Source organism: Oncorhynchus kisutch, linkage group LG7 (assembly GCF_002021735.2).
Source record: "Oncorhynchus kisutch isolate 150728-3 linkage group LG7, Okis_V2, whole genome shotgun sequence".
NCBI classification, from domain to species: Eukaryota; Metazoa; Chordata; class Actinopteri; order Salmoniformes; family Salmonidae; genus Oncorhynchus; species Oncorhynchus kisutch.
This window is the reverse complement of record NC_034180.2, coordinates 53,427,093-53,454,466: the sequence shown is the minus strand read 5'-3', so window position 1 is coordinate 53,454,466 and position 27,374 is coordinate 53,427,093. Positions and strand designations below refer to the sequence as shown.

General features: G+C 43.9%; 2 protein-coding genes and 1 long non-coding RNA gene across 4 annotated transcripts; 1 reads left to right on the top strand and 2 right to left on the bottom strand.

Moving 5' to 3' along the window:
• Positions 1 to 647: 647 nt before the first annotated feature.
• Positions 648 to 11,811, bottom strand: med6 (mediator complex subunit 6). Of its 2 annotated transcripts, none has more exons than XM_020488434.2 (8): positions 11,681 to 11,811; positions 11,196 to 11,358; positions 9,409 to 9,500; positions 5,118 to 5,200; positions 4,687 to 4,795; positions 2,048 to 2,166; positions 1,847 to 1,874; positions 648 to 1,634 (listed from the first exon to the last, which is right to left on the bottom strand). In XM_020488434.2, exons 1-8 carry the CDS (start codon positions 11,700 to 11,702, stop codon positions 1,495 to 1,497), a joined length of 756 nt encoding a protein of 251 aa, XP_020344023.2. In that variant the 5' UTR covers positions 11,703 to 11,811; the 3' UTR covers positions 648 to 1,494. The 2 variants fall into 2 exon arrangements, with proteins under 2 accessions (XP_020344023.2, XP_031685191.1); XM_031829331.1 differs by having other exon boundaries at positions 648 to 1,631.
• On the top strand, positions 11,282 to 19,391 carry LOC109894007 (tetratricopeptide repeat protein 9A). Its single transcript, XM_020487224.2, has 4 exons — positions 11,282 to 11,374; positions 12,855 to 14,710; positions 15,195 to 15,377; positions 16,881 to 19,391. Exons 2-4 carry the CDS (start codon positions 14,233 to 14,235, stop codon positions 16,961 to 16,963), a joined length of 744 nt encoding a protein of 247 aa, XP_020342813.2. The 5' UTR covers positions 11,282 to 11,374; positions 12,855 to 14,232; the 3' UTR covers positions 16,964 to 19,391.
• Positions 15,341 to 22,741, bottom strand: LOC116374724 (uncharacterized). The gene is made up of 3 exons (XR_004210683.1): positions 19,857 to 22,741; positions 16,771 to 16,931; positions 15,341 to 15,450 (listed from the first exon to the last, which is right to left on the bottom strand). It is a non-coding gene; the product is annotated as an uncharacterized LOC116374724 (long non-coding RNA).
• Positions 22,742 to 27,374: the final 4,633 nt, after the last annotated feature.

The following is a 27,374-nucleotide window of genomic DNA, read 5'->3' as shown; positions in this document are numbered from 1 at the left end:
ACGGGCAATGGAGAAAGTGTAGCAAAGACAACTCTGTGAGGGTAGTTTGAAAACGGTCACACAATATTACACTAGCTAAATAGCGCCCCCTTTTGGTAATGTACTGATTTTCAGAAAATCTCGGTGTGCCATATTTTTTATTTAACCAGGAAAATCAGTTAAGAACAAATTCTTATTTACAATGAAGTCCTACCCAGGCCAAACCCTAACCCAGACAACGCTGGGCCAATTGTGCATCGCCCTATGGGACTCCCAATCACTGTACGGTTGTAATACAGCCTGGAATCAAACCAGGGTCTGTAGTGACACCTCTAGCACTGAGTTGCAGTGCCTTTAGACCACTGTGCCACTCTGGAGCCCTGAGTGTTGTGGCATAACTTCCAATGCTGTATTTTCAATCATGACAGATTTTTCAAGTTACTAGTCAAATATATTAATTGATCATCAAGTTAAATCATCTAGACACTAAAAACTCCTTGACTCTCATCAAATGAGATTGGTCCAACTGCAAGGCTCTTCAATATCTCAGGAGGATCCCATAGCTGATGTCCAAAGCAGACTATCTATATTGACCACACCTGGCTACATTAGATTACATACATTTAATCACATTAAAAAATAAATAATGACAAACTCAAGTCACTGCAGAATTTTTGAAAATGATTATATTCAGAAAAGCATGAAACATTTTTTTTTTTTTATGAAAACAGACAATGGATTCAGGATCACTTGACGTGGGAAAAAAACAATTACATATTGAAAAAATGTATTGTGTGGATGTGTATTTATGTTTCAGAGATAACGCCCCCAAAAAAACACGTCTCCCCACAGTCACGACTGAGTAAGATACTGCTGATGTCAACAGTGCATAGAGATTTACCGGTGATCTCAGTTTCCATGTTACCCTCAACAAAAAAAACTGAAAATTGTAAATCCACTCGGGTCCTTAATAACCTCTCACCTCTAGCGTCATCAAGTCGTGGGGCGATAGTAAGATGTACATGTTGTCAGTAACTAGACAGTTCTAGAACATGGATGGAATGTCCCATGAGGTCTGGTACTGGGACAGACAACTCATATCGTCTGCTCATGCCAGCATCCCAAATGGCATCCTATTCCCTATATAGTGCACTACTTTTGACTAGGGCCTATTAGGGCCCTGGTCAAAGGTAGTGCACTATGTAGGGAATAGGGTGCCATTTGTGACTATTCATTTGCCTAATGCCATTCCAAGCCCTTCAGAAACAGGATGATGGGTTGTTATGGTCTGGAAACTGGGATGTCTGTCCATTTCCACACACCTTCCATCAGACACAAACCACTTCCTTAGCATTGTTCAGTCAGATAGGGTTGTACCATATGTCCTTTCAGTGTGCCTTGCTAGAATTAACAAAAGGTGATACTGGCAAGAGCAATGTGAGTTTTTTTTCTTCTCATTATTTTCTTTGAAGGATGGACATAATCAGAAATATATACAGGTGTGGCCATCGGTCATCACTGTAGCCTGGCCCGTTTCTCTGGAGGTGGTTTGCTGCTAGGGGGAGCTGGAGCAGAGGTCTTGGTGGCTGGCTCTCTCTCTCTCTCTTCCTGTTTCACCAGCTCTACAGGGGGTTCAGTCTCCTTCTTCACCTCTACTACAACAGAACCGATACAGTAGATTAGACAGGCAACCCGAAAACAGGACACAAGGTGGCAAAACAAGACTCCGAAATGTCCAGATTCGGGAAAACATGACCGAACCTTTTCCAACAGTAATGTTCATCAACATTTTAGTTGTTGTTAAATGTCTAAATCTCATCGTAAAAGAATAGCAAATGGTTCTACAATATTAGCTGTACACTCTTACCTGGGATGGGCTTCTCACCAGGCTTAGGCTAAAAATGTTGCAAAATAAAAAAATTAATAAAAAGAATTACAACAGAATATAGATGAGCAAATGTGAACCTCAATAATAATACAACTGAAAGAATCGGTGTAATGTATATTGGCTGAGATATTAGCAACACGATCCATAATTATGAATTAACTGATTGGTGGCGTGTCGTACCTGATAAAACATCGGAGGAAACTTGGACCTCAAATCGAGTAGAAGTGTGTCAACACGTTGCCTCTGGAACAGGGAACTGGGTTCCTCTTTCTTCTTCGACTTCGGCTTGGCTTTGGCATCTATAGACATCGAATTCAGAAAAATCACGTTATTGGTCCATACACATATTTAGCAGATGTTATTGGTCCATACACATATTTAGCAGATGTTATTGGTCCATACACATATTTAGCAGATGTTATTGGTCCATATTTAACAGATGTTATTGGTCCATACACATATTTAGCAGATGTTATTGGTCACATACACATATTTAGCAGATGTTATTGCGGGTGTAGTGAAATGCTTGTGTTCCTAGCGCCAACAGTGCAGTAATATCTAACAATTCACAACAATACACACAAATCTAAAGTAAAAGAATGAAATTAAGAAATATATAAATATTAGAACGAAAAATGTCGGAGTCCGGAGTATATATACATGTGACGGGTGTATAGAGTATAAATATATACGGGTGTATAGAGTATAAATATATACGGGTGTATAGAGTATAAATATATACGGGTGTATAGAGTATAAATATATACGGGTGTATAGAGTATAAATATATACGGGTGTATAGAGTATAAATATATACGGGTGTATAGAGTATAAATATATACGGGTGTATAGAGTATAAATATATACGGGTGTATAGAGTATAAATATATACGGGTGTATAGAGTATAAATATATACGGGTGTATAGAGTATAAATATATACATGTGACAGGTGTATAGACATTATGTGAATATTTAGTATACTTAGGATAGAATAGTAAATATACAGCTATAGTTTATTATTTATTATTATTTATTAGGATGGAATTGACTAGACGAGGAAAGTTGCTTAGGAGCTAGAATCAGAGCTGCCATGTCTTGTCAAACGTCATCTGGTTGCAGCCGGTGAATCCCATTGATGAGGAGAATGGTTGAAATACATTAGAGATACAGTACATGTGTTATAAAGGTCACGGGAAAGCCTTGATTTACTTCCTTCCTGCCTTAGGCCATGTTTAGTGAAACATGCTCTTGATTTACTTCCTTCCTGCCTTAGGCCATGTTTAGAGAAACATGCTCTTGATTTACTTCCTTCCTGCCTTAGGCCATGTTTAGAGAAACATGCTCTTGATTTACTTCCTTCCTGCCTTAGGCCATGTTTAGTGAAACATGCTCTTGATTTACTTCCTTCCTGCCTTAGGCCATGTTTAGTGAAACATGCTCTTGATTTACTTCCTTCCTGCCTTCGGCCATGTTTAGTGAAACATGCTCTTGATTTACTTCCTTCCTGCCTTAGGCCATGTTTAGAGAAACATGCTCTTGATTTACTTCCTTCCTGCCTTAGGCCATGTTTAGAGAAACATGCTCTTGATTTACTTCCTTCCTGCCTTAGGCCATGTTTAGTGAAACATGCTCTTGATTTACTTCCTTCCTGCCTTAGGCCATGTTTAGAGAAACATGCTCTTGATTTACTTCCTTCCTGCCTTAGGCCATGTTTAGAGAAACATGCTCTTGATTTACTTCCTTCCTGCCTTAGGCCATGTTTAGTGAAACATGCTCTTGATTTACTTCCTTCCTGCCTTAGGCCATGTTTAGTGAAACATGCTCTTGATTTACTTCCTTCCTGCCTTAGGCCATGTTTAGTGAAACATGCTCTTGATTTACTTCCTTCCTGCCTTAGGCCATGTTTAGAGAAACATGCTCTTGATTTACTTCCTTCCTGCCTTAGGCCATGTTTAGAGAAACATGCTCTTGATTTACTTCCTTCCTGCCTTAGGCCATGTTTAGAGAAACATGCTCTTGATTTACTTCCTTCCTGCCTTAGGCCATGTTTAGTGAAACATGCTCTTGATTTACTTCCTTCCTGCCTTAGGCCATGTTTAGAGAAACATGCTCTTGATTTACTTCCTTCCTGCCTTAGGCCATGTTTAGTGAAACATGCTCTTGATTTACTTCCTTCCTGCCTTAGGCCATGTTTAGAGAAACATGCTCTTGATTTACTTCCTTCCTGCCTTAGGACATGTTTAGTGAAACATGCTCTTGATTTACTTCCTTCCTGCCTTAGGCCATGTTTAGTGAAACATGCTCTTGATTTACTTCCTTCCTGCCTTAGGCCATGTTTAGAGAAACATGCTCTTGATTTACTTCCTTCCTGCCTTAGGCCATGTTTAGTGAAACATGCTCTTGATTTACTTCCTTCCTGCCTTAGGCCATGTTTAGTGAAACATGCTCTTGATTTACTTCCTTCCTGCCTTAGGCCATGTTTAGAGAAACATGCTCTTGATTTACTTCCTTCCTGCCTTAGGCCATGTTTAGAGAAACATGCTCTTGATTTACTTCCTTCCTGCCTTAGGCCATGTTTAGAGAAACATGCTTTCACACATTAAAAATAATGATTTATTGTTCGGAATGAAAACCAATGGACCAATAAACTCCCCTGTAAAACAACAGCAAAAAAAACTGTAATACAACCACAACAAAGGGTTAGAGTTCACCAAATTCACATTCCACATTTTCCTCATTGAAAATAATTAGAATTTCAGTGTACTTTCTGAATTGACTAGAATTGACTAGAATTGACACCAACACTGGCTAACATACCTCTCTCCTCCTGGTCTTTGAAGTGCCACCAGTATCCTTTAGATGGGTGATAGCGACAGTACGACATGGCCTCATCGAAGGCAGACTGGACACCGTGGACAGCAGACAGCTGTGGGGAGAATAACAGCAGTCAATATACATGACCACAGAACCCCGTCAGCTCATATGTCATCCAGGGTTGAGATCAATTCCAATTCAGGTCAATTAAGGAAGTATACTGCAATTCCAATTCTCTTCCAATGCTTTTAAAATTTAATTTACTTTCTGAATTGACTGGAATTTAAATGGAATTGACCACAAAATAAACCAAGATAATTCCACTCTTTTCTAAAAAATAAATAAAAAAATAACATAGTAATAACAGTCATAACAACATAGTCATAACACTATAGCATAGTAATGACAATGCCAGGGGGTTAACTCTCTCTTACCACTCTCGATCCAATAACTGTTCCCAGATCAGGAGCCTGATACACCACTCCAGCTATAATGTAGTAGTCAGACAAGGGGATGACTGGGGAAATAAACACACAATATAGAGTACAGGATATAGAATTAGAGCCCGGAATAAAGGACATGGGAAGATGAGCTCACAATATACAGTTGAAGTCGGAAGTTTACATACACCTTAGCCAAATACATTTAAACTCAGTTTTTCACAATTCCTGACATTTAATCCAAGTAAAAATTACCTGTTTTAGGTCAGTTAGAATCACCACTTTATTTTAAGAATGTGAAATGTCAGAATAATAGTAGAGAGAATTATTTATTTCAGCTTTTATTTCTTTCATCACATTCCCAGTGGGTCAGAAGTTTACATACACTCAATTAGTGTTTGGTAGCATTGCCTTTAAATTGCTTAACTTGGGTCAAATGTTTTGGGTAGCCTTCCACAAGCTTCCAAAAATAAGTTGGGTAAATTTTGTGATGGCCACTCCAATACCTTGACTTTGTTGTCCTTAAGCCATTTTGACCCAACTTTGGAAATATGCTTGAGGCCATTGTCCATCTGGAAGACCCATTTGCAACCAAGCTTTAACTTCCTGACTGATGTCTTGAGATGTTGCTTCAATATATCCCTAAAGCCAACACCTCATTTGGCTGCCTTTCGTTCCAGTTCTCTGCTGCCTGTGACTGGAACGAATTGCAAAAATCGCTGAAGTTGGAGACTTTTATCTCCCTCACCAACTTCAAACATCTGCTATCTGAGCAGCTAACCGATCGCTGCAGCTGCACATAGTCTATCGGTAAATAGCCCACCTATTTTTACCTACCTCATCCCCATACTGTTTATATTTATTTACTTTTCTGCTCTTTTGCACACCAATATCTCTACCTGTACATGACCATCTGATCATTCATCACTCCAGTGTTAATCTGCAAAATTGTAATTATTCGCCTACCTCCTCATGCCTTTTGCACACATTGTATATAGACTCCCCTTTTTTCTCTACTGTGTTATTGACTTGTTAATTGTTTACTCCATGTGTAACTCTGTGTTGTCTGTTCACAATGCTATGCTTTATCTTGGCCAGGTCGCAGTTGCAAATGAGAACTTGTTCTCAACTAGCCTACCTGGTTAAATAAAGGTGAAATAAATAAAAAAAATATCCACATAATTTTCCCTCCTCATGAAGCCATCTATTTTGTAGCAAAGCACCCCCACAACATGATGCTGCCACCCCCGTGCTTCAAGGTTGGGATGGTGTTCTTCGGCTTGCAAGCCTTCCCCTTTTCCCTCCAAACATAACGATGGTCATTATGGCCAAACAGTTCTATTTTTTTTTCAGACCAGAGAAAATTTCTCCAAAAAGTACGATCTTTGTCCCCATGTGCAGTTGCAAACCATAGTCAGGCTTTTTTATGGCGGTTTTAGAGCAGTGGCTTCTTCCTTGCTGAGCGGCCTTTCAGGTTATGTTGATATAAGACTTATTTTATTGTGGATAGAGATACTTTTGTACCGGTTTCCTCCAGCTTCTTCACAAGGGGCGGCAGGTAGCCTAGTGGTTAGAGTGTAGAGGAGTTAGGGTAGCCTAGTGGTTAGAGTGTAGAGGAGGCAGGGCAGCCTAGTGGTTAGAGTGTAGAGGAGGTAGGGTAGCCTAGTGGTTAGAGTGTAGAGGAGGCAGGGTAGCCTAGTGGTTAGAGTGTAGGGGTGGCAGGTAGCCTAGTGGTTAGAGTGTAGAGGTGGCAGGTAGCCTAGTGGTTAGAGTGTAGAGGAGGTAGGGTAGCCTAGTGGTTAGAGTGTAGAGGAGGCAGGTAGCCTAGTGGTTAGAGTGTAGAGGAGGTAGGGTAGCCTAGTGGTTAGAGTGTAGAGGAGGTAGGGTAGCCTAGTGGTTAGAGTGTAGAGGAGGCAGGGTAGCCTAGTGGTTAGAGTGTAGAGGTGGCAGGTAGCCTAGTGGTTAGAGTGTAGAGGAGGTAGGGTAGCCTAGTGGTTAGAGTGTAGAGGAGGTAGGGTAGCCTAGTGGTTAGAGTGTAGAGGAGGTAGGGTAGCCTAGTGGTTAGAGTGTAGAGGAGGTAGGGTAGCCTAGTGTTTAGAGTGTAGAGGAGGTAGGGTAGCCTAGTGGTTAGAGTGTAGAGGAGGTAGGGTAGCCTAGTGTTTAGAGTGTAGAGGAGGTAGGGTAGCCTAGTGTTTAGAGTGTAGAGGAGGTAGGGTAGCCTAGACAGTTAACCCACTGTTCCCCTGAACAAGGCAGTTAACCCACTGTTCCCCTGAACAAGGCAGTTAACCCACTGTTCCCCTGAACAAGGCAGTTAACCCACTGTTCCCCTGAACAAGGAAGTTAACCCACTGTTCCCCTGAACAAGGCAGTTAACCCACTGTTCCCCTGAACAAGGCAGTTAACCCACTGTTCCCCTGAACAAGGCAGTTAACCCACTGTTCCCCTGAACAAGGCAGTTAACCCACTGTTCCCCTGAACAAGGCAGTTAACCCACTGTTCCCCTGAACAAGGCAGTTAACCCACTGTTCCTAGGCCGTCATTGAAAATAAGAATTTGTTCTTAACTGACTTGCCTAGTTAAATAAAGGTTTGAAAAAAAGAAGGAAAAAAAGTCATTTGCTGTTGTTCTGGGATTGATTTGCACTTTTCGCACCAAAGTACGTTCATCTCTAGGAGAAAGAACGAGTCTCCTTCCTGAGCGGTATGACGGCTGTGTGGTCCCATGGTATTTATACTTGCGTACTATAGTTTGTACAGATGAAAGTGGTACCTTCAGGCATTTGGAAATTGCTCCCAAGGATGAACCAGACTTGGGGAGGTCTACAATTATAGGTCTGGGCTGATTTCTTTTGATTTTCCCATGATGTCAAGCAAAGAGGCACTGAGTTTGAAGGTAGGCCTTGAAATACATCCACAGATACACCCCCAATTGACTCAAATTATGTCAATTAGCCTATCAGAAGCTTCTAAAGCCATGAATTCATTTTGGGGAATTTTCCAAGCTGTTTAAAGGCACAGTCAACTTAGTTTATGTAAACTTCTGACCCACTGGAATTGTGATACATTGAATTATAAGTGAAATAATCTCTGTAAAGAATCGGTGGGAAAATTACTTGTGTCATGCACACAGTAGATGTCCTAACCGACTTGCCAAAACGAACAAGAAATTTGTGGAGTGGTTGAAAAACGAGTTTTAATGGCTCCAACCTAATTGTATGTAAACTTCTGACTTCAACTGTAGAGTACAGGATGTAGAATTAGAGCCCGGAATAAAGGACGTGGGAACATGACGTAACCTTTCCAAGAGGTTTAAGATGTTTTCTGTGGTGTCGGAAGTCTGTGGTGTGTGTGTGGTGTGTCAGAAGTCTGTGGTGTGTGTGTGTCAGAAGTCTGTGGTGTGTGTGTGTGTCAGAAGTCTGTGGTGTCGGTAGTCTGGTGTGTGTGTGTGTGTGTGTGGTGTGTCAGAAGTCTGTGGTGTGTGTGTGTCAGAAGTCTGTGGTGTGTCAGAAGTATGTGGTGTGTGTGTGTGTCAGAAGTCTGTGGTGTCGGTAGTCTGGTGTGTGTCGGAAGTCTGTAGTGTGTGTGTGTGGTGTGTCAGAAGTCTGTGGTGTGTGGTGTGTCAGAATTCTGTGGTGTGTGTGTGTGTGTTGTGTCAGAAGTCTGTGGTGTGTGTGTGTCAGAAGTCTGTGGTGTGTGTGTGTCAGAAGTCGGTGGTGTGTGTGTGTCAGAAGTCGGTGGTGTGTGTGTGTCAGAAGTCGGTGGTGTGTGTGTGTCAGAAGTCTGTAGTGTGTGTGTGTGTGTCAGAAGTCTGTGGTGTTTGTGTGTCAGAAGTCTGTGGTGTGTGGTGTGTCAGAAGTCTGTGGTGTGTGGTGTGTCAGAAGTCGGTGGTGTGTGTATGTCAGAAGTCTGTAGTGTGTGTGTGTGTGTGTCAAAAGTCTGTGGTGTGTGTGTGTGTGTCAGAAGTCTGTAGTGTGTGTGTGTGTCAGAAGTCTGTGGTGTGTGTGTGTGTCAGAAGTCTGTGGTGTGTGTGTGTGTCAGAAGTCTGTGGTGTGTGTGTGTGTGTCAGAAGTCTGTGGTGTGTGTGTGTGTGTCAGAAGTCTGTGGTGTGTGTGTGTGTGTCAGAAGTCTGTGGTGTGTGTGTGTGTGTCAGAAGTCTGTGGTGTGTGTGTGTGTCAGAAGTCTGTGGTGTGTGTGTCAGAAGTCTGTGGTGTGTGTGTGTGTGTGTCAGAAATCTGTGGTGTGTGTGTGTCAGAAGTCTGTGGTGTGTGTTCTCTGTGGATCACCCTGAGTGGGAGACTGTCTCTGCTGTTTCCTGATGATGTAGAGGATTGGCTCCTGGGCATGAAGGAGAATGTACTCCACTCCAACCATCTGACTGAAACAGACACATAAATGTATGTCAGTTAGTCACTATATTATTACACTCACAGAAAATGATCCATGGGATGGACGGACAGTTTTGCTGAGACAGGTCCTGGATCAAAAAAGCATTTTCAATGGACACTGTCAATGGGACTAGTCGGCTTAATCTGTGTCAGGGGCCATGTTAAGTGTAATAGATGTAATATGCCTAATAAATCACTATTATAAAGCAACAATCCCTGGTAGCCTACTGATTAGAGCGTTGGGCCAGTAACCGGAATGTTGCTGGATCGAATCCCCGACCTGACAAGGTAAAAATCTGTCTTTCTGCCCATGAGCAAGGCAGTTAACCCGCTGTTCCCCTGAGCAAGGCAGTTAACCCGCTGTTCCCCTGAGCAAGGCAGTTAACCCGCTGTTCCCCTGAGCAAGGCAGTTAACCCGCTGTTCCCCTGAGCAAGGCAGTTAACCCGCTGTTCCCCTGAGCAAGGCAGTTAACCCGCTGTTCCCCTGAACAAGGCAGTTAACCCGCTGTTCCCCTGAACAAGGCAGTTAACCCGCTGTTCCCCTGAGCAAGGCAGTTAACCCACTGTTCCCCTGAACAAGGCAGTTAACCCACTGTTCCCCTGAACAAGGCAGTTAACCCACTGTTCCCCTGAGCAAGGCAGTTAACCCACTGTTCCCCTGAGCAAGGCAGTTAACCCACTGTTCCCCTGAGCAAGGCAGTTAACCCACTGTTCCCCTGAGCAAGGCAGTTAACCCGCTGTTCCCCTGAGCAAGGCAGTTAACCCGCTGTTCCCCTGAGCAAGGCAGTTAACCCGCTGTTCCCCTGAGCAAGGCAGTTAACCCGCTGTTCCCCTGAACAAGGCAGTTAACCCGCTGTTCCCCTGAACAAGGCAGTTAACCCGCTGTTCCCCTGAACAAGGCAGTTAACCCGCTGTTCCCCTGAGCAAGGCAGTTAACCCACTGTTCCCCTGAACAAGGCAGTTAACCCACTGTTCCCCTGAACAAGGCAGTTAACCCACTGTTCCCCTGAACAAGGCAGTTAACCCACTGTTCCCCTGAGCAAGGCAGTTAACCCACTGTTCCCCTGAGCAAGGCAGTTAACCCACTGTTCCCCTGAGCAAGGCAGTTAACCCACTGTTCCCCTGAGCAAGGCAGTTAACCCACTGTTCCCCTGAGCAAGGCAGTTAACCCACTGTTCCCCTGAACAAGGCAGTTAAACAACTGTTCCCCTGAACAAGGCAGTTAACCCACTGTTCCCCTGAACAAGGCAGTTAACCCACTGTTCCCCTGAACAAGGCAGTTAACCCACTGTTCCCCTGAACAAGGCAGTTAACCCACTGTTCCCCTGAACAAGGCAGTTAACCCACTGTTCCCCTGAACAAGGCAGTTAACCCACTGTTCCCCTGAACAAGGCAGTTAACCCACTGTTCCCCTGAACAAGGCAGTTAACCCACTGTTCCCCTGAACAAGGCAGTTAACCCACTGTTCACAATGGCGCAGAAGACGTGGAGGTCGATTTAAGGCAGCTCCCCCGCACCTCTCTGATTCAGTGGGGTTGGGTTAAATGTTTAAGACACATTCCAGTTGAATACATTTAGTTGGACAACTGACTAGGTACCCCCCCCCCCCTCCCTTTTACACTGGAAACCGGTCAGTAGCCAGTGTGTCGGCCATATTCAAAGCCAATAACCAAATAAACCCTTACTTGAGATGTTCCAGAGTGAGCCGCTGCATCTTCACCACCTCGTTGTTACAGGTGCGGTCGTAGAACGGATTACTCCTCTCGGAGAAATAGTCCAGTACGTTGCCAGGGTTGAGGATGGGCACCCAGCCACTATCAACCCACGATATCCCCAGGAGGTTGTTGTCTAGAAGGAGCAGCAGGTAACGAATAAAGTTACACGTTTTATTACAAGAATACGGGTAAACGTGTAGGTATAACGTACACATTTGTTTAGATGAAAACAGGCTGATTAGTTTGGTAAACAGATCGTAAGCTGTCTTGCTAAGCTAACGCGCCAGCTAAACTAGCTAGCTTTGTGCCGTCAAGCAAATGATGTTCCTGAAAGCTATTTATTATAATTATCAGAAATCGTAAGAGAGATACATTAGTGTTCATGACTATTTTTCGCTTTTCAATCGGACACACAATACATTACTTTTCAATTAATGAAAGAAACACTTCGCTACCTCTCAAATCCACCGACGCCATCGTGTGCTGTAAACAAATGTCGCACAGAAGCGTCTGTCGCTGGTGGATGACGTAATCAGCAACGTGACGCCAGGTCAGGTCTAATGCCGCATTCAAAACAACTGGGAACTCGGAAAAAAACGAGCTCCGACAAGGGGGAAAATGTTTTTGAACTGTAATCCAACTCGGGAACTCGGGCCTCTTGAACTCCGACCTGAAGATCACTGATGTCATGATGTGAACTTGTATTCTTCCGGGTTCCCAGTTGTTTTGAACGTGGCATAAATACAGCTTTTTGTCTAATTGACATCAAAAGTTGCTTGAATTTTATCTAACCGTAAACGCTTTCCTTAACCTTAACCTAATTCTCCCAATCTGCTACGTAAATTCTCCTAAACCTGCTAAGAAAAGTACCGTTTCTAGACAAAACCATGAGGCCCCGTCAGAATATGCGAGGACGTAGGGAGTGTTAACTAAGATTGTATGTATGGTTGGATAGGTCAATGCAAGGTTATCTTTACACTTCTTTGCAATTATTTACAATTCAGTAGTCTAATGTTTTCAAGATATATAAGCCACGTGAGAGACAGACAGACACACAGAGAGAGTTAATGATTTCAGCAGTCAGTCTATTGTTTTTATCAAAAGATTAACCACTAGCCTTCTTTTTACTACCAGTTTGTGGGGAAACTCACCAGCCAAAGCCAACATGCTGGTGCATGTTGCTAGGAACTTCTAGACACACCCAAACAACTGCACTTCAGTGGTCAGTGTGTATTTGGGATAGTTATTTGCAGTCTGGGTGTGGTGCTGAGGTTGAATAGTCGGCCTGTAGACTAAATAACTGTCTGGGTGCTGAGGTTGAATAGTCGGCCTGTAGACTAAATAACTATCTGGGTGCTGAGGTTGAATAGTCGGCCTGTAGACTAAATAACTGTCTGGGTGCTGAGGTTGAATAGTCGGCCTGTAGACTAAATAACTGTCTGGGTGCTGAGGTTGAATAGTAGGCCTGTAGACTAAATAACTGTCTGGATGTGGTACTTGGTTCCAGGCCCTCTCCTCTTCTCTCTGTACACTAAGCCACTCAGCTCCGTCATATCCTCACATGGTCTCTCCTGTCTTTGCTATGAGGTTGACACTCAACTACTTTTCTCCTCCCCCCCCTTCTGACAGCCAGGTGGGCGACACACATCTCTGCTTGCCTGGCAGATATCCCAGCTTGGATGTCGACCCACCACCTCAAGCTCAACCTCGACAAGACAGAGCTGCTCTCCCTCCCGGGGAAGGCCTGCCTGCTCAAAGTCCTCATGTCACCCCGCTCCTCTACACACTCCACCTGCGTTCTGTCGAATCTCACATCCACTACAAGACCATGGTGCTTACCTAATGAACAGCAAGAGGAACTGCCCCTCCTTACCGAAAGCACCTGAAACCCTACCTCTTCAAAGAGTATCTTAAATAATCCCTCCCCTTCTAGCTCTGACTTTGTTGATAACTACTTCATTGAGTAAAAGTGTACTTGTTATGTCTTTGATATGTGGTTGTCCCACCTAGCTATCTTAAAATGAATGCACTAACTGTAAATCCCTCTGGTTAATATTGTCTGATAAATGTGTACATCGTCAATGTAAAATGAGGTAGGCTACAGAGAGGGGTATGCAGACATAATCTCTCAGGCTGTCACCTACTGACGGGTCGAGTTCAGGCCCTCTCAGGCCCTTTATCACTCAGGCCCCCCTAGCAGTATAGTTATGGGCCACCATCATCATCATCACCACCATCACCACTGTTGCAGAGGTTCCCAATTACATTCAACCCTGGGACGATTTTTCCTTGGGCGGATGGTATCAGGGGGACCGGAACAGAGTTATAAATAATGTGTACATTGCAAATTGACTGCAATAATCCCAAACAGATAAAGTATTTGACAAAAACAGAACAGAATTTCAAACCTTTCTTACAGTGAGATACGATCACATATGCCTGTCTATTTATTCGTGGGAATAGGCCTACTTGGGAACAGATTCAAATCACCTTGAGTCGATTTCCTGGTGATTTTACAGTATTTTATGTCCAACAACGAAATGTAAAGATTTATGTATTGATTTTTGCTCAGAAAATAAAACCCTCGGGCCGCCTGCAAGGGAACAATGCTCTATTCAGGCTACAAGCTCTGAAGCGAGATGTTCCCGCATCAGGCTGCGTGCACATCAGCCTGTCGAAAGAAACTCATGCAGAGATTCTATAATTCTGATGATATGAAGAGAGAGGGTCTGATGCACGCACTGTCACCGAAGACTGGAAAATAAAATATATATCGGGCGAGCGAGCGAGGGTCCAGGCGTGCGTGCACCGGTCTTGCCTAACGCAAGGCTAGGTTGCGACACAATAAAATAGCTGGGGGATGCACGGAGACAGCACGAATACAGCGGTAGCATGACGCGGGACTGAATCGATATATTTCCCCTAGAAAAACCAGTCAAGACATTGGGTCGGCTATCATTTGAGTGTAAAGGTCGTCGAATAGCCTAGGTAATTTATTATCGAGAAGATGAGTGTAAACCAGACTGGGTATGATGATATTTCTAGAGTGGATGGTGGAACTGTGACGGGCGGCCTCAACGTCAGTGGTGCCCCGAAGCTGCAACAGTGTGCTCAGCCTCCCGCTAATCGACCCAGGGATGCCCGGCACCAGCAACATAGCAGCCGGCAGCACCAGCACGGCGGTGTACCTGTCAAACCGCCTTATTCCGGACGGTCCGAACCCGCGGACGTTGTGAAGCGCGCCATCGACTTCAAGACGCAAGGCACACAGTGTTACAAGGATAAGAAGTACCGGGAGGCGATTGGCAAGTACCACCGTGCTTTATTAGAGATAAAGGGGTTGTGCCGGGTGCTGGGAGACCCTGATGCCAGCTCTAAGTCTCCTTCCTCGGTGCTGCCTACCATGACCAAGCCAGACAGCCTGACAGACGAGCAGAAAGGTGCCATGGAGATCGCTGAGCTGGAGTGTTACAACAGTCTGGCAGGTACATGATTATCATTACATTATTTTATGAAAAGATACAGGGCACTTATTATAGGCTGCAGACTTGATGGTTTATTAATGCTTTACATCATCATCATCATTACCATCACCACCACCATCATCATCATCATCACCACCACCACCATCATCCTCACCACCATCATCACCACAACCATCATCATCACCACCACCATCATCATCACCACCACCATCATCCTCACCACCATCATCATCACCACCACCACCATCATCATCATCATCATCATCACCACCACCCCCATCATCATCATCACCATCATCATAATCATCATCACCACCACCACCTGCTTAGAATTGTATTAAGCCTGCTGTCAAGTTTAGGCATGAGATTGACATTTACATTCATACTGTCTGTAGCCACTTAGACTGAATTCCTGTTTGACCAAATTCAAATGAACTGTCTCAAAATTCTTGTTTTGATAATTCTTGTGTTTCTCACCTCCCAGCGTGCCTGTTGCAGATGGAGCTGGTCAACTATGAGCGTGTGAAGGAGTATTGTCTGAAGGTGTTGCGTAAGGAAGGGGACCACTTCAAGGCTTTGTACCGCTCTGGAGTGGCCTACTATCACCTAGGAGACTTCCACAAGGCCCTTCACTACCTCAAGGAGTCCCACAAACAGCAGCCAGCAGGTGAGGATGAAGCCTTTTTCTCAATTCCACTTCTGACACTTCCACTCGCTGCCCCTCCTCCATTACATGTGAGCTTTTTCAAAAGGAGACAAGGATTTTATTTTTTTGAGGAATTAAACAACTCCAATTGAGATTCTATCCTGTGCACATTTCATATATCATTCAATTTGATCAATCTCACTCGATTCTGAAGCAAGCCCTGTGTCGGGATTTAAAAAATCTTCTTTCTTTATAGAGATATATTTGAGACATACTTTAGAGGTAATCAAGAATTATAATGGAATAATAATGTCATATATAGATATAATATACACTGAACAAAAATATAAACGCAACATGCAACATTTTCATAGATTTGACTGAGTTACGGTTCATATGAGGAAATCAGTCAATTGAAATGAATACCATAACCCCACCTCCAATATGGGGCACACTCTGTTCACAACATTGACGTCAGCAAACTGCTCGCCCACACAATGCAATCTGCCATGTACAGTTGAAACTGGGATTAATCCGTGAAGAGCACACTTCTCCAGCGTGCCAGTGGCCATCGAAGTTGAGCATTTGCCCATTGAAGTCGGTTACGACATGGAACTTCAGATCCTGGCGAGGACGACGAGCACAGACGAGCTTCCCTGTGACGGTTTCTGACAGTTTGTGCCAAATGTCTTCGGTTGTGCAAAACCCACAGTTTCATCAGCTGTCCGGGGGGCTGGTTTCAGACGATCCCACAGATGAAGAAGCCGAATGTGGAGGTCCTGGGCTGGCGTGGTCAGTGTGATGGAACCACCTTTTTCGACCAGAGGACTCGCTAAGAATTAACACGCAGACATTGAAGCGTAAGCTAAACGTTACAAATGGTTGAAACTCTAAGACAAGAAAGCGTGCAGCTGTGGCTACACGTGGAAATGGTTAGAAACTCTAACTCTCAACAGAGTGAGAATAGTTAGAGAATGTATCAACGATAAATGTCCCTTTCTCTATCGTTCTCTTTCCCCACCCCTTCTCCATTGTGTAACAAGCCGCCATATCTTGTCAGTCCACTAGGGACTTTTGTCTCATGTAAGTGTGTATTCTGTGTTATTAGTTAGTAAATAAATAAATAAGTATATTTTGTGTAGAACTGAATAATAAGAAAAGGCGGAGTCTGTGACGTTCAGAATGAGACTGATATGAGGTAATGATTAATAAATGACTTATCAATATATAACTAATATATCTGTAGAGTTTAATTCGGAAGATGGTAACTCTCCCGTGGTGCCCCAAATTCCTAATGAGTTAATTTGTTACATGATTAGTTAGTAATTAGTTGATTAGATAAATAACAGTCATCAGATTAAAGTAAAGTAAAGTTATGACAATTAAATTAATTTGACAGTGACTCCAAGTTTACCTGGTTGTCAGCAATTCCAATTTGGATGGAAATCACACGTTTCCCGGTTCAACAGAAAATAATAAGGAACGGATTTTGATAAAGCTTTTTTCTGTCTTTGTCTTTTCCAGACACCAATGTTCTCCGTTACATCCAGCTGACTGAGATGAAGATCCGTCGTTCTGCCCAGAGGGAGAAGAAAGAAACCACATAAACAACCAACTAAATCACTTTCTCTTTCAATAACTCACTTCACGTAAAATGTGCGCTTTCTTCATGTGCCACTCTGACCTAGTACACCACGAGTCTTGGGCCGAGATTCAATCCGAAACCGCGCGTGAAATTTTTTGGGGTAATTTCCAATTGAGCCGACATCTGCAGTGCTCACCTTGAATGCAATATCTGTAAATGTGGTAACATGACCTTTTAAAAGCTGCATTGTACAAGCGTTCTTGGATTGAATCCCGACCTTGGTGTTTTAAAGGATATTTACAGATATGCTTTAGCCTTGCACAGCCACTTTTATCCATCTTCTTATTCTTCCTGACAATTATGTGATTCATACCAATGGGCGTATTTTACTACTATACACAAAATATGTCATATAGAGATACAGTTCATACAACTGAAATGGCGCAGCTGCCGTTCGGTGAGGTGATGGTCAACATCTCCAAAGTTTATGTCTATGACTAAGTTGGTCAACACTGAGTCAGATGGATAATGCGCATCACTGCCAGTCCAAAACATTGCACAAAGTGTAAATAAGGCCAACAACACTTCTGATGGTGACAGAGTAACAGAAAACACTGAATGAAGCATTTGGCTGTAAGTGACTGTACTGTGACTGGATAAGTTAGGCTAGCACCTGCCCTCCCTCCTGCACACAAGATGTGTTTCTAACACCTGGGGCCCTGTTTATACCTGGTTCTACCATGTGTTCTACCCCGTTTATACCTAGTTCTACCATGTGTTCAGATCTTGTCGACATTCCGATGTTGCCCACATTTTTAGACAGGTGTAGACAATTAAAATACCATTGTTATTGTGATTAGATCTTCTCCGGAGGTAGTCCGGATCGTGTCTACACTTGACACTTACATGCGACTTCTGCTATCAGAATACGAAGCTCGGATTTACAAGACGGGTCTAGACGCACAAAAGTGGCTTTGTGGTGTGATTGTGTTCAGATCAGACTGACCACTTCAGGATGGTGTTCAGATCAGACTGACCCATTCAGGGGATTTCTCCAGAAAACATGCGTTTTGGGACCAAGAGGTTTTCCTTTTCATTATAACTTCGGAGGAAATTAGTTTTTAGCGTGTGAGGAACGTGTTTGCTGTCTTCATAAATGCCAGCTAGCTACTAATATATATATATATATATTTTTTTTTGGGGGGGGGGGGGGGGGGGGCTAGAGTCATACGAACCCTTTTGCAATCCCTTTTAGCGTTGCTTGCGAGATTCCTGGCTAGCTACAGAGGTTAGCGGGCTAGTTAGCTACTGACATCAGTTGTTATGTTGTTATCATATTTATGCCTATTCCACCGTTTGGAGAATTTGAATATGGCGCAGGAAAGGGGAATCTGGACACACTATGGACACGGTAGACACATTTAAATGTAGAGGTGTAGACGCATGACGCTTTCGGAATTCCGTGATCAGAACTCCGTGATCAGAATAATAAAGCTGCATGAACTGTCAAGTTTAGAGATGGCCTCGGACAGGCTTGGTGTCCGGATATCTTACAAATGTATAGGACCTGGATTTTTTTTAAATAATTAGTTTGTTTTTTAATTTTGACCTCTTTTTCTCCGACAATTGGTAGTTACAGTCTTTTCCCATCGCTGCTACTCCTGTACGGACTCGGGAGAGGCGAAGGTCGAGAGCAGTGCGTCCTCTGAAACACAACCCACAACCCCAAGCCACACTGCTTCTTGACACACTGCCCACTTAACCCGGAAGCCAGCCGCACCAATGTGTCAGAGCAAACACCGTACACCTGGTGACCGTGTCAGTGTGCACTGCGCCCGGCCTGCCACAGGACTCGCTAGTGCGCGATGGGACAAGGACAACGCTGGGCCAATTGTGCACCTACCCGGGTCTGTAGTGTCACCTTAGACCACTGTGCCACTCGGGAACCCCGAGGTATAAACGAGGCTAAGGAATCACTTTTCCCCCAACCTCGCACTGTTAGAAACCGAGCTAACACTTGTTTTAGTTTTTATATTTATAGATTATTTAGATTTTAACGTCTTTGGCAAGTCACGTTAATACACGGGTATTGCCGTTACCTATAATAGATATATAAAGACTATATTTATAGATTGAATTTAACCGTGTTTACGTTGTATGGGCACATATTTGCTCAATGTCATAACACTTAAAAAAAAAACATGTCACAAAATGTGATAAAAGGCTTACTTTATAAAAGACAATGCTTTCTGTATTTGTTTGAATTGAATAATAGTAAAGCTAATTGTGCTTTTGTTGTGTTTTTGTTGTTACAAGAGTATCTTTAAGAAAACACCAACTGTTACTTTATGAAGGACTTATATTCTCGATTACAGTCATTGTTTTTGTTTTTCACATGCTTTAGTACCACCAATTAGGCTCTAAAACTATTAAAAGCACATGCCAACCAATCCCATTTCGGGAAGAAATCAAAACCTCTTCACTTTGATACCCTGATGCGCCAAACCCAGCGAGCTTTGACATTTCTACGTTATGTAGGCTGCGCAACAGCCGCCTTCCTTCTGACCGGAGGCCTTATATCGTGACATAACCACGATGCAACACAATCGTGGCGAAAATTCCCATTAATTCCTCATGTCTAGTTTTTAACCCAGCCTTAGTTGAACGAGCGGATGTTCGGCGTAATCAACGGACTTCCCTACTGATGGGCTCTTCGTTAACACCATGGGTCTCTCTAAAGAGAGGTTGCAAAAACAAAACAAAAACTTAGAATTATCAAATGACTTCAATCGTTCAACAGAACACATTCAAATAGAAACGTTTTCTGTTATGGTAATATCTCTTACTGAGTCTATTAACTGAACGAGAGGAGAAGAGAAGAGCATAGCTGAGTGAGAGGATGACTCCACACATACCTTCTCCTCTTGGTAGTTGTCATGGTGAGACAGATTATAATGAGCCTGCCTTGTCATTGAACTGCATGGTTTAGCAGTGTCTGAAATGGTGCCATATGCCAAAAGTGCACTACTTTTGACCAGGGCCCATAGGGAATAGGGTGCCAAGTAGTGCACTAGATAGGGAATAGGGTGCCATTTGGGATGCACAGGGTGGCACACTGCAACAAGGCTAGGTAGGAAGTCACCAAATGGATCAGAACCAGTCTATCTGAAGTCACTAGATGGAACACAACCAGTCTATCTGAAGTCACCAGAACCAGTCTGAAGTCACTAGAACCAGTCTATGGTTCTCCAGTGGATAGTCAGTCTAGGGTTCTCCGGTGGATAGCCAGTCAAGGGTTCTCCGGTGGATAGCCAGTCTAGGGTTCTCCAGTGGATAGCCAGCCTAGGGTTCTCCAGGCAGTGGATAGTCAGCCTAGGGTTCTCCAGTGGATAGTCAGCCTATGGCTCTCCAGTGGATAGTCAGCCTAGGGTTCTCCAGGCAGTGGATAGTCAGCCTAGGGTTCTCCAGGCAGTGGATAGTCAGCCTAGGGTTCTCCAGGCAGTGGATAGTCAGCCTAGGGTTCTCCAGTGGATAGTCAGCCTATGGCTCTCCAGTGGATAGTCAGCCTAGGGTTCTGCAGTGGATAGTCAGCCTAGGGTTCTCCAGTGGATAGTCAGCCTAGGGTTCTCCAGTGGATAGTCAGCCTAGGGTTCTCCAGTGGATAGTCAGCCTAGGGTTCTCCAGTGGATAGTCAGCCTAGGGTTCTCCAGTGGATAGTCAGCCTAGGGTTCTCCAGGCAGTGGATAGTCAGTCTATGGTGCTGCAGTGGATAGTGAGTCTAGGGTTCTCCAGGCAGTGGATAGTCAGCCTAGGGTTCTCCAGTGGATAGTCAGCCTAGGGTTCTCCAGTGGATAGTCAGCCTAGGGTTCTCCAGTGGATAGTCAGCCTAGGGTTCTCCAGTGGATAGTCAGCCTAGGGTTCTCCAGTGGATAGTCAGCCTAGGGTTCTCCAGTGGATAGTCAGCCTAGGGTTCTCCAGTGGATAGTCAGCTTAGGGTTCTCCAGGCAGTGGATAGTCAGTCTATGGTTCTCCAGTGGATAGTCAGCCTATGGCTCTCCAGTGGATAGTCAGCCTAGGGTTCTCCAGTGGATAGTCAGCCTAGGGTTCTCCAGTGGATAGTCAGCCTAGGGTTCTCCAGGCAGTGGATAGTCAGCCTAGGGTTCTCCAGGCAGTGGATAGTCAGTCTATGGTGCTGCAGTGGATAGTCAGTCTAGGGTTCTCCAGTGGATAGTCAGTCTAGGGTTCTCCAGGCAGTGGATAGTCAGTCTATGGTTCTCCAGTGGATAGTCAGCCTATGGCTCTCCAGTGGATAGTCAGCCTAGGGTTCTCCAGTGGATAGTCAGCCTAGGGTTCTCCAGTGGATAGTCAGCCTAGGGTTCTCCAGGCAGTGGATAGTCAGTCTAGGGTTCTCCAGTGCATAGTCAGTCTAGGGTTCTCCAGTGGATAGTCAGCCTAGGGTTCTCCAGTGGATAGTCAGCCTAGGGTTCTCCAGTGGATAGTCAGCTTAGGGTTCTCCAGGCAGTGTATAGTCCGTCTATGGTTCTCCAGTGGATAGTCAGTCTAGGGTTCTCCAGGCAGTGGATAGTCAGCCTAGGGTTCTCCAGGCAGTGGATAGTCAGCCTAGGGTTCTCCAGGCAGTGGATAGTCAGTCTATGGTGCTGCAGTGGATAGTCAGTCTAGGGTTCTCCAGTGGATAGTCAGTCTAGGGTTCTCCAGGCAGTGGATAGTCAGTCTATGGTTCTCCAGTGGATAGTCAGCCTATGGCTCTCCAGTGGATAGTCAGCCTAGGGTTCTCCAGTGGATAGTCAGCCTAGGGTTCTCCAGTGGATAGTCAGCCTAGGGTTCTCCAGGCAGTGGATAGTCAGCCTAGGGTTCTCCAGGCAGTGGATAGTCAGTCTATGGTGCTGCAGTGGATAGTCAGTCTAGGGTTCTCCAGTGGATAGTCAGTCTAGGGTTCTCCAGTGCATAGTCAGTCTAGGGTTCTCCAGTGGATAGTCAGCCTAGGGTTCTCCAGTGGATAGTCAGCCTAGGGTTCTCCAGTGGATAGTCAGCCTAGGGTTCTCCAGTGGATAGTCAGCTTAGGGTTCTCCAGGCAGTGGATAGTCAGTCTAGGGTTCTCCAGGCAGTGGATAGTCAGCCTAGGGTTCTCCAGGCAGTGGATAATCAGCCTAGGGTTCTCCAGTGCATAGTCAGCCTAGGGTTCTCCAGTGGATAGTCAGCCTAGGGTTCTCCAGTGGATCATCAGCCTAGGGTTCTCCAGTGGATAGTCAGCCTAGGGTTCTCCAGTGGATAGTCAGCCTAGGGTTCTCCAGTGGATAGTCAGCCTAGGGTTCTCCAGTGGATAGTCAGCCTAGGGTTCTCCAGTGGATAGTCCGTCTAGGGTTCTCCAGTGGATAGTCCGTCTAGGGTTCTCCAGTGGATAGTCCGTCTAGGGTTCTCCAGTGGATAGTCCGTCTAGGGTTCTCCAGTGGATAGTCCGTCTAGGGTTCTCCAGTGGATAGTCAGTCTAGGGTTCTCCAGTGGATAGTCAGCCTAGGGTTCCAAATTATTTTCCTCCTCACGAAGCCATGTATTTTGTAATATGAGAAATACACCAGTCCCTCCTGCAGCAAAGCACCTCCACAACATGTTGCCGCCACCCCCATGCTTCACGGCCTCCCCTGTAACGGTTATCATCGGATGAAGGAGACCAAGGTGCAGCGTTCATGATTGTTAATGAAACTGAACACTGCAACAAAATAACAAAGTTGAACCAAACGAAACAGTTCTGTAAGGTGCAGACACTAAACAGAAAACAACTACCCACAAAAACCAGGTTGGAAAAAAGGCTGCCTAAGTATGATTCCCAATCAGAGGCAACGATAGACAGCTGCCTCTAATTGGGACCCACACTTGGCCAAAAACAAAGAAATAGAAAACATAGAAATAAAGAAACTAGAATGCCCACCCTAGTCACACCCTGGCCTAACTACGATAGAGAATAAAGGCCTCTCTATGGCCAGGGCGTGACATCCCCCTTTTTCCTCCTAACATAACAATGGTCATTATAGCTAAACAGTTCTATGTTTGTTTCATCAGACCAGAGGACATTTGTCCTCATGTGTAGTTGCAAACCGTAGTCTGGCTTTTTTATGGCGGTTTTGGAGCAGTGGCTTCTTCCTTGCTGAGCAGCCTTTCTCAGGTTATGTCGATATAGGACTCGTTTTACTGTGGATATAGATACTTTTGTATCAGTTTCCTCCAGCATCTTAACAAGGTCCTTTTCTGTTGTTCTGGGATTGATTTGTACATTTCGCACCAAAGTACGTTCATCTCTAGGAGACAGAATGCGTCTCCTTCCTGAGCGGTATGAACGCTGCGTGGTCCCATGGTATTTATACTTGCGTACTATTGTTTGTACAGATGAACATGGTACCTTCAGGCATTTGGAAATTGCTTCCAAGGATGAACCAGGCTTGTGGAGGTCTACAATTATTTTCTGACGTCTTGGCTGATTTCTTTAGATTTTCCTATGATGTCAAGCAAAGAGCCACTGAGTTTGAAGGTAGGACTTGAAATACATCCACAGATACACCTCCAATTGACTCAAATGTTGTCAATTAGCCTATCAGAAGCTTCTAAATCCATAACATCATTTTCTGGAATTTTCCAAGCTGTTTAAAGGCACAGTCAACTTAGTGTATGTAAACTTCTGACCCACTGGAATTGTGATACAGTGAATTATAAGTGAAATGATCTGTCTGTAAACATTTGTTGGGAAAATGACTTGTGTCATGCACAAAGTAGATGTCCTAACCGACTTGCCAAAACTATAGTTTGTTATTAACAAGAAATTTGTGGAGTGGTTGAAAAACGAGTTTTAATGACTCCAGCCTAAGTGTATGTAAACTTATGACTTCAACTGTATCTAGTCCAGGGCTCCCCAACCATGTTCATATGGTTAATTATTAATAAATTAAATATATATAATATTATCATTAATCCAGGAACAATACATCTTTGGAGTAAAGCACCCAGGTTGGTTTAATTATTATTAAATAGAACAGAACAGTCAGTTGTTATGTACATTCTCCACACTGCATTCCCACTGCTATGTAGCTTAATGATAGAGCCCCTTTTAAGTTAAAACACACAAGACACAATAAAAAACATTTGAACATTTTAAAACTAATATTCGAGAGACATTTTCAAAAGCAAGCGAAAACAAAATAAATACAAAAAATAAATAAAGAATCAAAAATAAATACATTGTAAATAAAGAAAAATATAAATTAATTAATAAAATATAATTAAAAAACTATGACATGCCACCAGGGCCTGTTTTCGGTTGGTTTGGTCAGTCAAGACAAAATGCAGTGAAATTCGTCGCGAAAACACGACGGACACACTGAATCAAATCTCCAAATGATTTCAACAATAGCTTATGAGACACGTTAGTAATGTACAATACAGATGTTTCTCTATGGACAATAGATCCTAGCCTAGTGGTCCCAGGTAATAGGGCATAATACTTTAGCAGGCCATATGAGTTAGCCAGCTAACATTTACATAATTTAGCAGACACTGTTATCCAGAGCAACTTACCGAAGCAATTATGGATAAGTGCTTTGCTCAAGGGCACATTGACACTTTTTTTTTTACCTAGTCGGCTCAGGGATTCGAACCAGCGATCTTTCGGTTACTGACCCAATGCTCTTAACCGCTCTGCTCCCTGCTGCCCCTAACTTTGTTAAACAACCATAAAAAAAACTATTGATTTTCTAGATCATTTAAAAGGTTCAATGCAGCCAATTTTTATCTCAAAATCAAATAATTTCTAGGTAACAATGAAGTACCTTACTGGGATTGTTTTCAATTAAAACTGGTCAAAGAGCAATTTCTTAAGCAAAGAGTTTTGCTAGGACTGTCTGAGAGTGGTCTGAGTGAGGGGACAAATTGGACGAGCCTAAATGGGGCTTTTTTTTTTTTTTACCGACGTCGCCATGGGAACGAAACGGGCTGACAATTTCAGGCGGTCTTTTCAAACAGCTCTCACGCAAAAAAAAAAATGCATTATCATCATGTTCACGATTTTCACAGTATTATTCCAACCTCATAGTAAATATATATAAAACACAATGGGAGAAAAAAAAGAAATAGAAAGTATATATATATATATATAAAATCGGAATATTTAGGTTTGATCTGATGGATCCTGCTTTGTACCCCGTTGTCCTCTTGGCATTGACAATGAATGCCAAAGAGTTGGTATGATAGCACAAACAGGCTATACAAATAGACAGGTTTCACCTTGAACAACTGCAGCACATATTCTGGTGATAATTCTCATCGATCAGACATACCCAGGCCTCAGACAAAGTACATACAACGTTTTTGTTTTTTTAATAAGCATAATCAGAGCATTATATTTGCAGAGATCAGGGTTGGTGTCAATTCCATTTAAATTCCAGTCAATTCATTAAAGTAAAAATCAAGTTCCCAAATTCCAAATCCTTGTTGAAAAAAAGCATTGAAGAGAATTGTAATTTCAATGTACTTCCTGAATTGGCTGGAATTGAAATGGAATTGACCCAATTCCTGATAGAGATATATTTATATCTATATGGTTATAGCTATACATGTCACTAATGGGCGCCCTGTGGTGTTGGTGGTGTATTTTACTGAAGCCGTGTGGTGATGGGCGGTGTATTTTACTGAAGCCCTGTGGTGATGGGTGGTGTTGGTGGTGTATTTTACTGAAGCCCTGTGGTGATGGGTGGTGTTGGTGGTGTATTTTACTGAAGCCCTGTGGTGATGGGCGGTGTTGGTGGTGTATTTTACTGAAGCCCTGTGGTGTTGGTGGTGTATTTTACTGAAGCCGTGTGGTGATGGGCGGTGTATTTATTGAAGCCCTGTGGTGATGGGTGGTGTTGGTGGTGTATTTTACTGAAGCCCTGTGGTGATGGGCGGTGTTGGTGGTGTATTTTACTGAAGCCCTGTGGTGATGGGCGGTGTTGGTGGTGTATTTTACTGAAACCCTGTGGTGTTGGGCGGTGTTGGTGGTGTATTTTACTGAAACCCTGTGGTGATGGGCGATGTTGGTGGTGTGTTTTACTGAAGCCCTGTGGTGATGGGCGGTGTTGGTGGTGTATTTATTGAAGCCCTGTGGTGATGGGCGGTGTTGGTGGTGTATTTTACTGAAGCCCTGTGGTGATGGGCGGTGTTGATGGTGTATTTTACTGAAGCCCTGTGGTGATGGGCGGTGTTGGTGGTGTATTTTACTGAAGCCCTGTGGTGATGGGCGGTGTTGGTGGTGTATTTTACTAAAGCCCTGTGGTGATGGGCGGTGTTGGTGGTGTATTTTACTGAAGCCCTGTGGTGATGGGCGGTGTTGGTGGTGTATTGTACTGAAGCCATGTGGTGATGGGCGGTGTTGGTGGTGTATTTTACTGAAGCCCTGTGGTGATGGGCGGTGTTGGTGGTGTATTTTACTGAAGCCCTGTGGTGATGGGCGGTGTTGGTGGTGTATTTTACTGAAGCCCTGTGGTGTTGGTGGTGTATTTTACTGAAGCCCTGTGGTGATGGGCGGTGTATTTATTGAAGCCCTGTGGTGATGGGTGGTGTTGGTGGTGTATTTTACTGAAGCCCTGTGGTGATGGGCGGTGTTGGTGGTGTATTTTACTGAAGCCCTGTGGTGATGGGCGGTGTTGGTGGTGTATTTTACTGAAGCCCTGTGGTGATGGCGGTGTATTTTACTGAAGCCCTGTGGTGATGGGCGGTGTTGGTGGTGTATTTTACTGAAGCCCTGTGGTGATGGGCGGTGTATTTTACTGAAGCCCTGTGGTGATGGGCGGTGTTGGTGGTGTATTTTACTGAAGCCCTGTGGTGATGGGCGGTGTTGGTGGTGTATTTTACTGAAGCCCTGTGGTGTTGGTGGTGTATTTTACTGAAGCCCTGTGGTGAGAGAGAAAGAGAATAAAGTAAAGAGAATAGGGCTCTGGTCTAAAGTAGTGCACTATATAGGGAATAGGGCTCTGGTCTAAAGTCGTACCACTATATAGGGAATAGGGCTCTGGTCTATAGCAGTGCACTATATAGGGAACAGGGCTCTGGTCTATAGTAGTACCACTATATAGGGAATAGGGCTCTGGTCTATAGCAGTGCACTATATAGGGAATAGGGCTCTGGTCTATAGCAGTGCACTATATAGGGAATAGGGCTCTGGTCTAAAGTAGTGCACTATATAAGGAATAGGGCTCTGGTCTAAAGTAGTGCGCTATATAGGGAATAGGGCTCTGGTCTAAAGTAGTGCACTATATAGGGAATAGGGTACCATTTGGGATGCAAATATAGAGTGCTTGATACTTACAGAGATCTAACAGAAGAAAGTGTGACTGCAACACAAGCAGCAGCCCAGAAAACATTCAAGAGTGACGAGATACAAATCAATCAAG

What these genes read in the sequence shown, in the direction of transcription:
- LOC109894007 (XM_020487224.2), top strand. Translation starts at nt 14,233, where the DNA reads ATGAGTGTAAACCAGACTGGGTATGATGATATTTCTAGAGTGGATGGT. An exon ending in GTGTTACAACAGTCTGGCAG is followed by an intron (nt 14,711 to 15,194) that starts GTACATGATTAT and finishes CTCACCTCCCAG; the next exon opens with CGTGCCTGTTGCAGATGGAG. An exon ending in CCACAAACAGCAGCCAGCAG is followed by an intron (nt 15,378 to 16,880) that starts GTGAGGATGAAG and finishes TGTCTTTTCCAG; the next exon opens with ACACCAATGTTCTCCGTTAC.
- med6 (XM_020488434.2), bottom strand. Translation starts at nt 11,702, where the DNA reads ATGGCGTCGGTGGATTTGAGAG. An exon ending in CAGTTATTGGATCGAGAGTG is followed by an intron (nt 4,796 to 5,117) that starts GTAAGAGAGAGT and finishes TTCTCCCCACAG; the next exon opens with CTGTCTGCTGTCCACGGTGT. An exon ending in TGGTGAGAAGCCCATCCCAG is followed by an intron (nt 1,635 to 1,846) that starts GTAAGAGTGTAC and finishes GTTCTGTTGTAG; the next exon opens with TAGAGGTGAAGAAGGAGACT.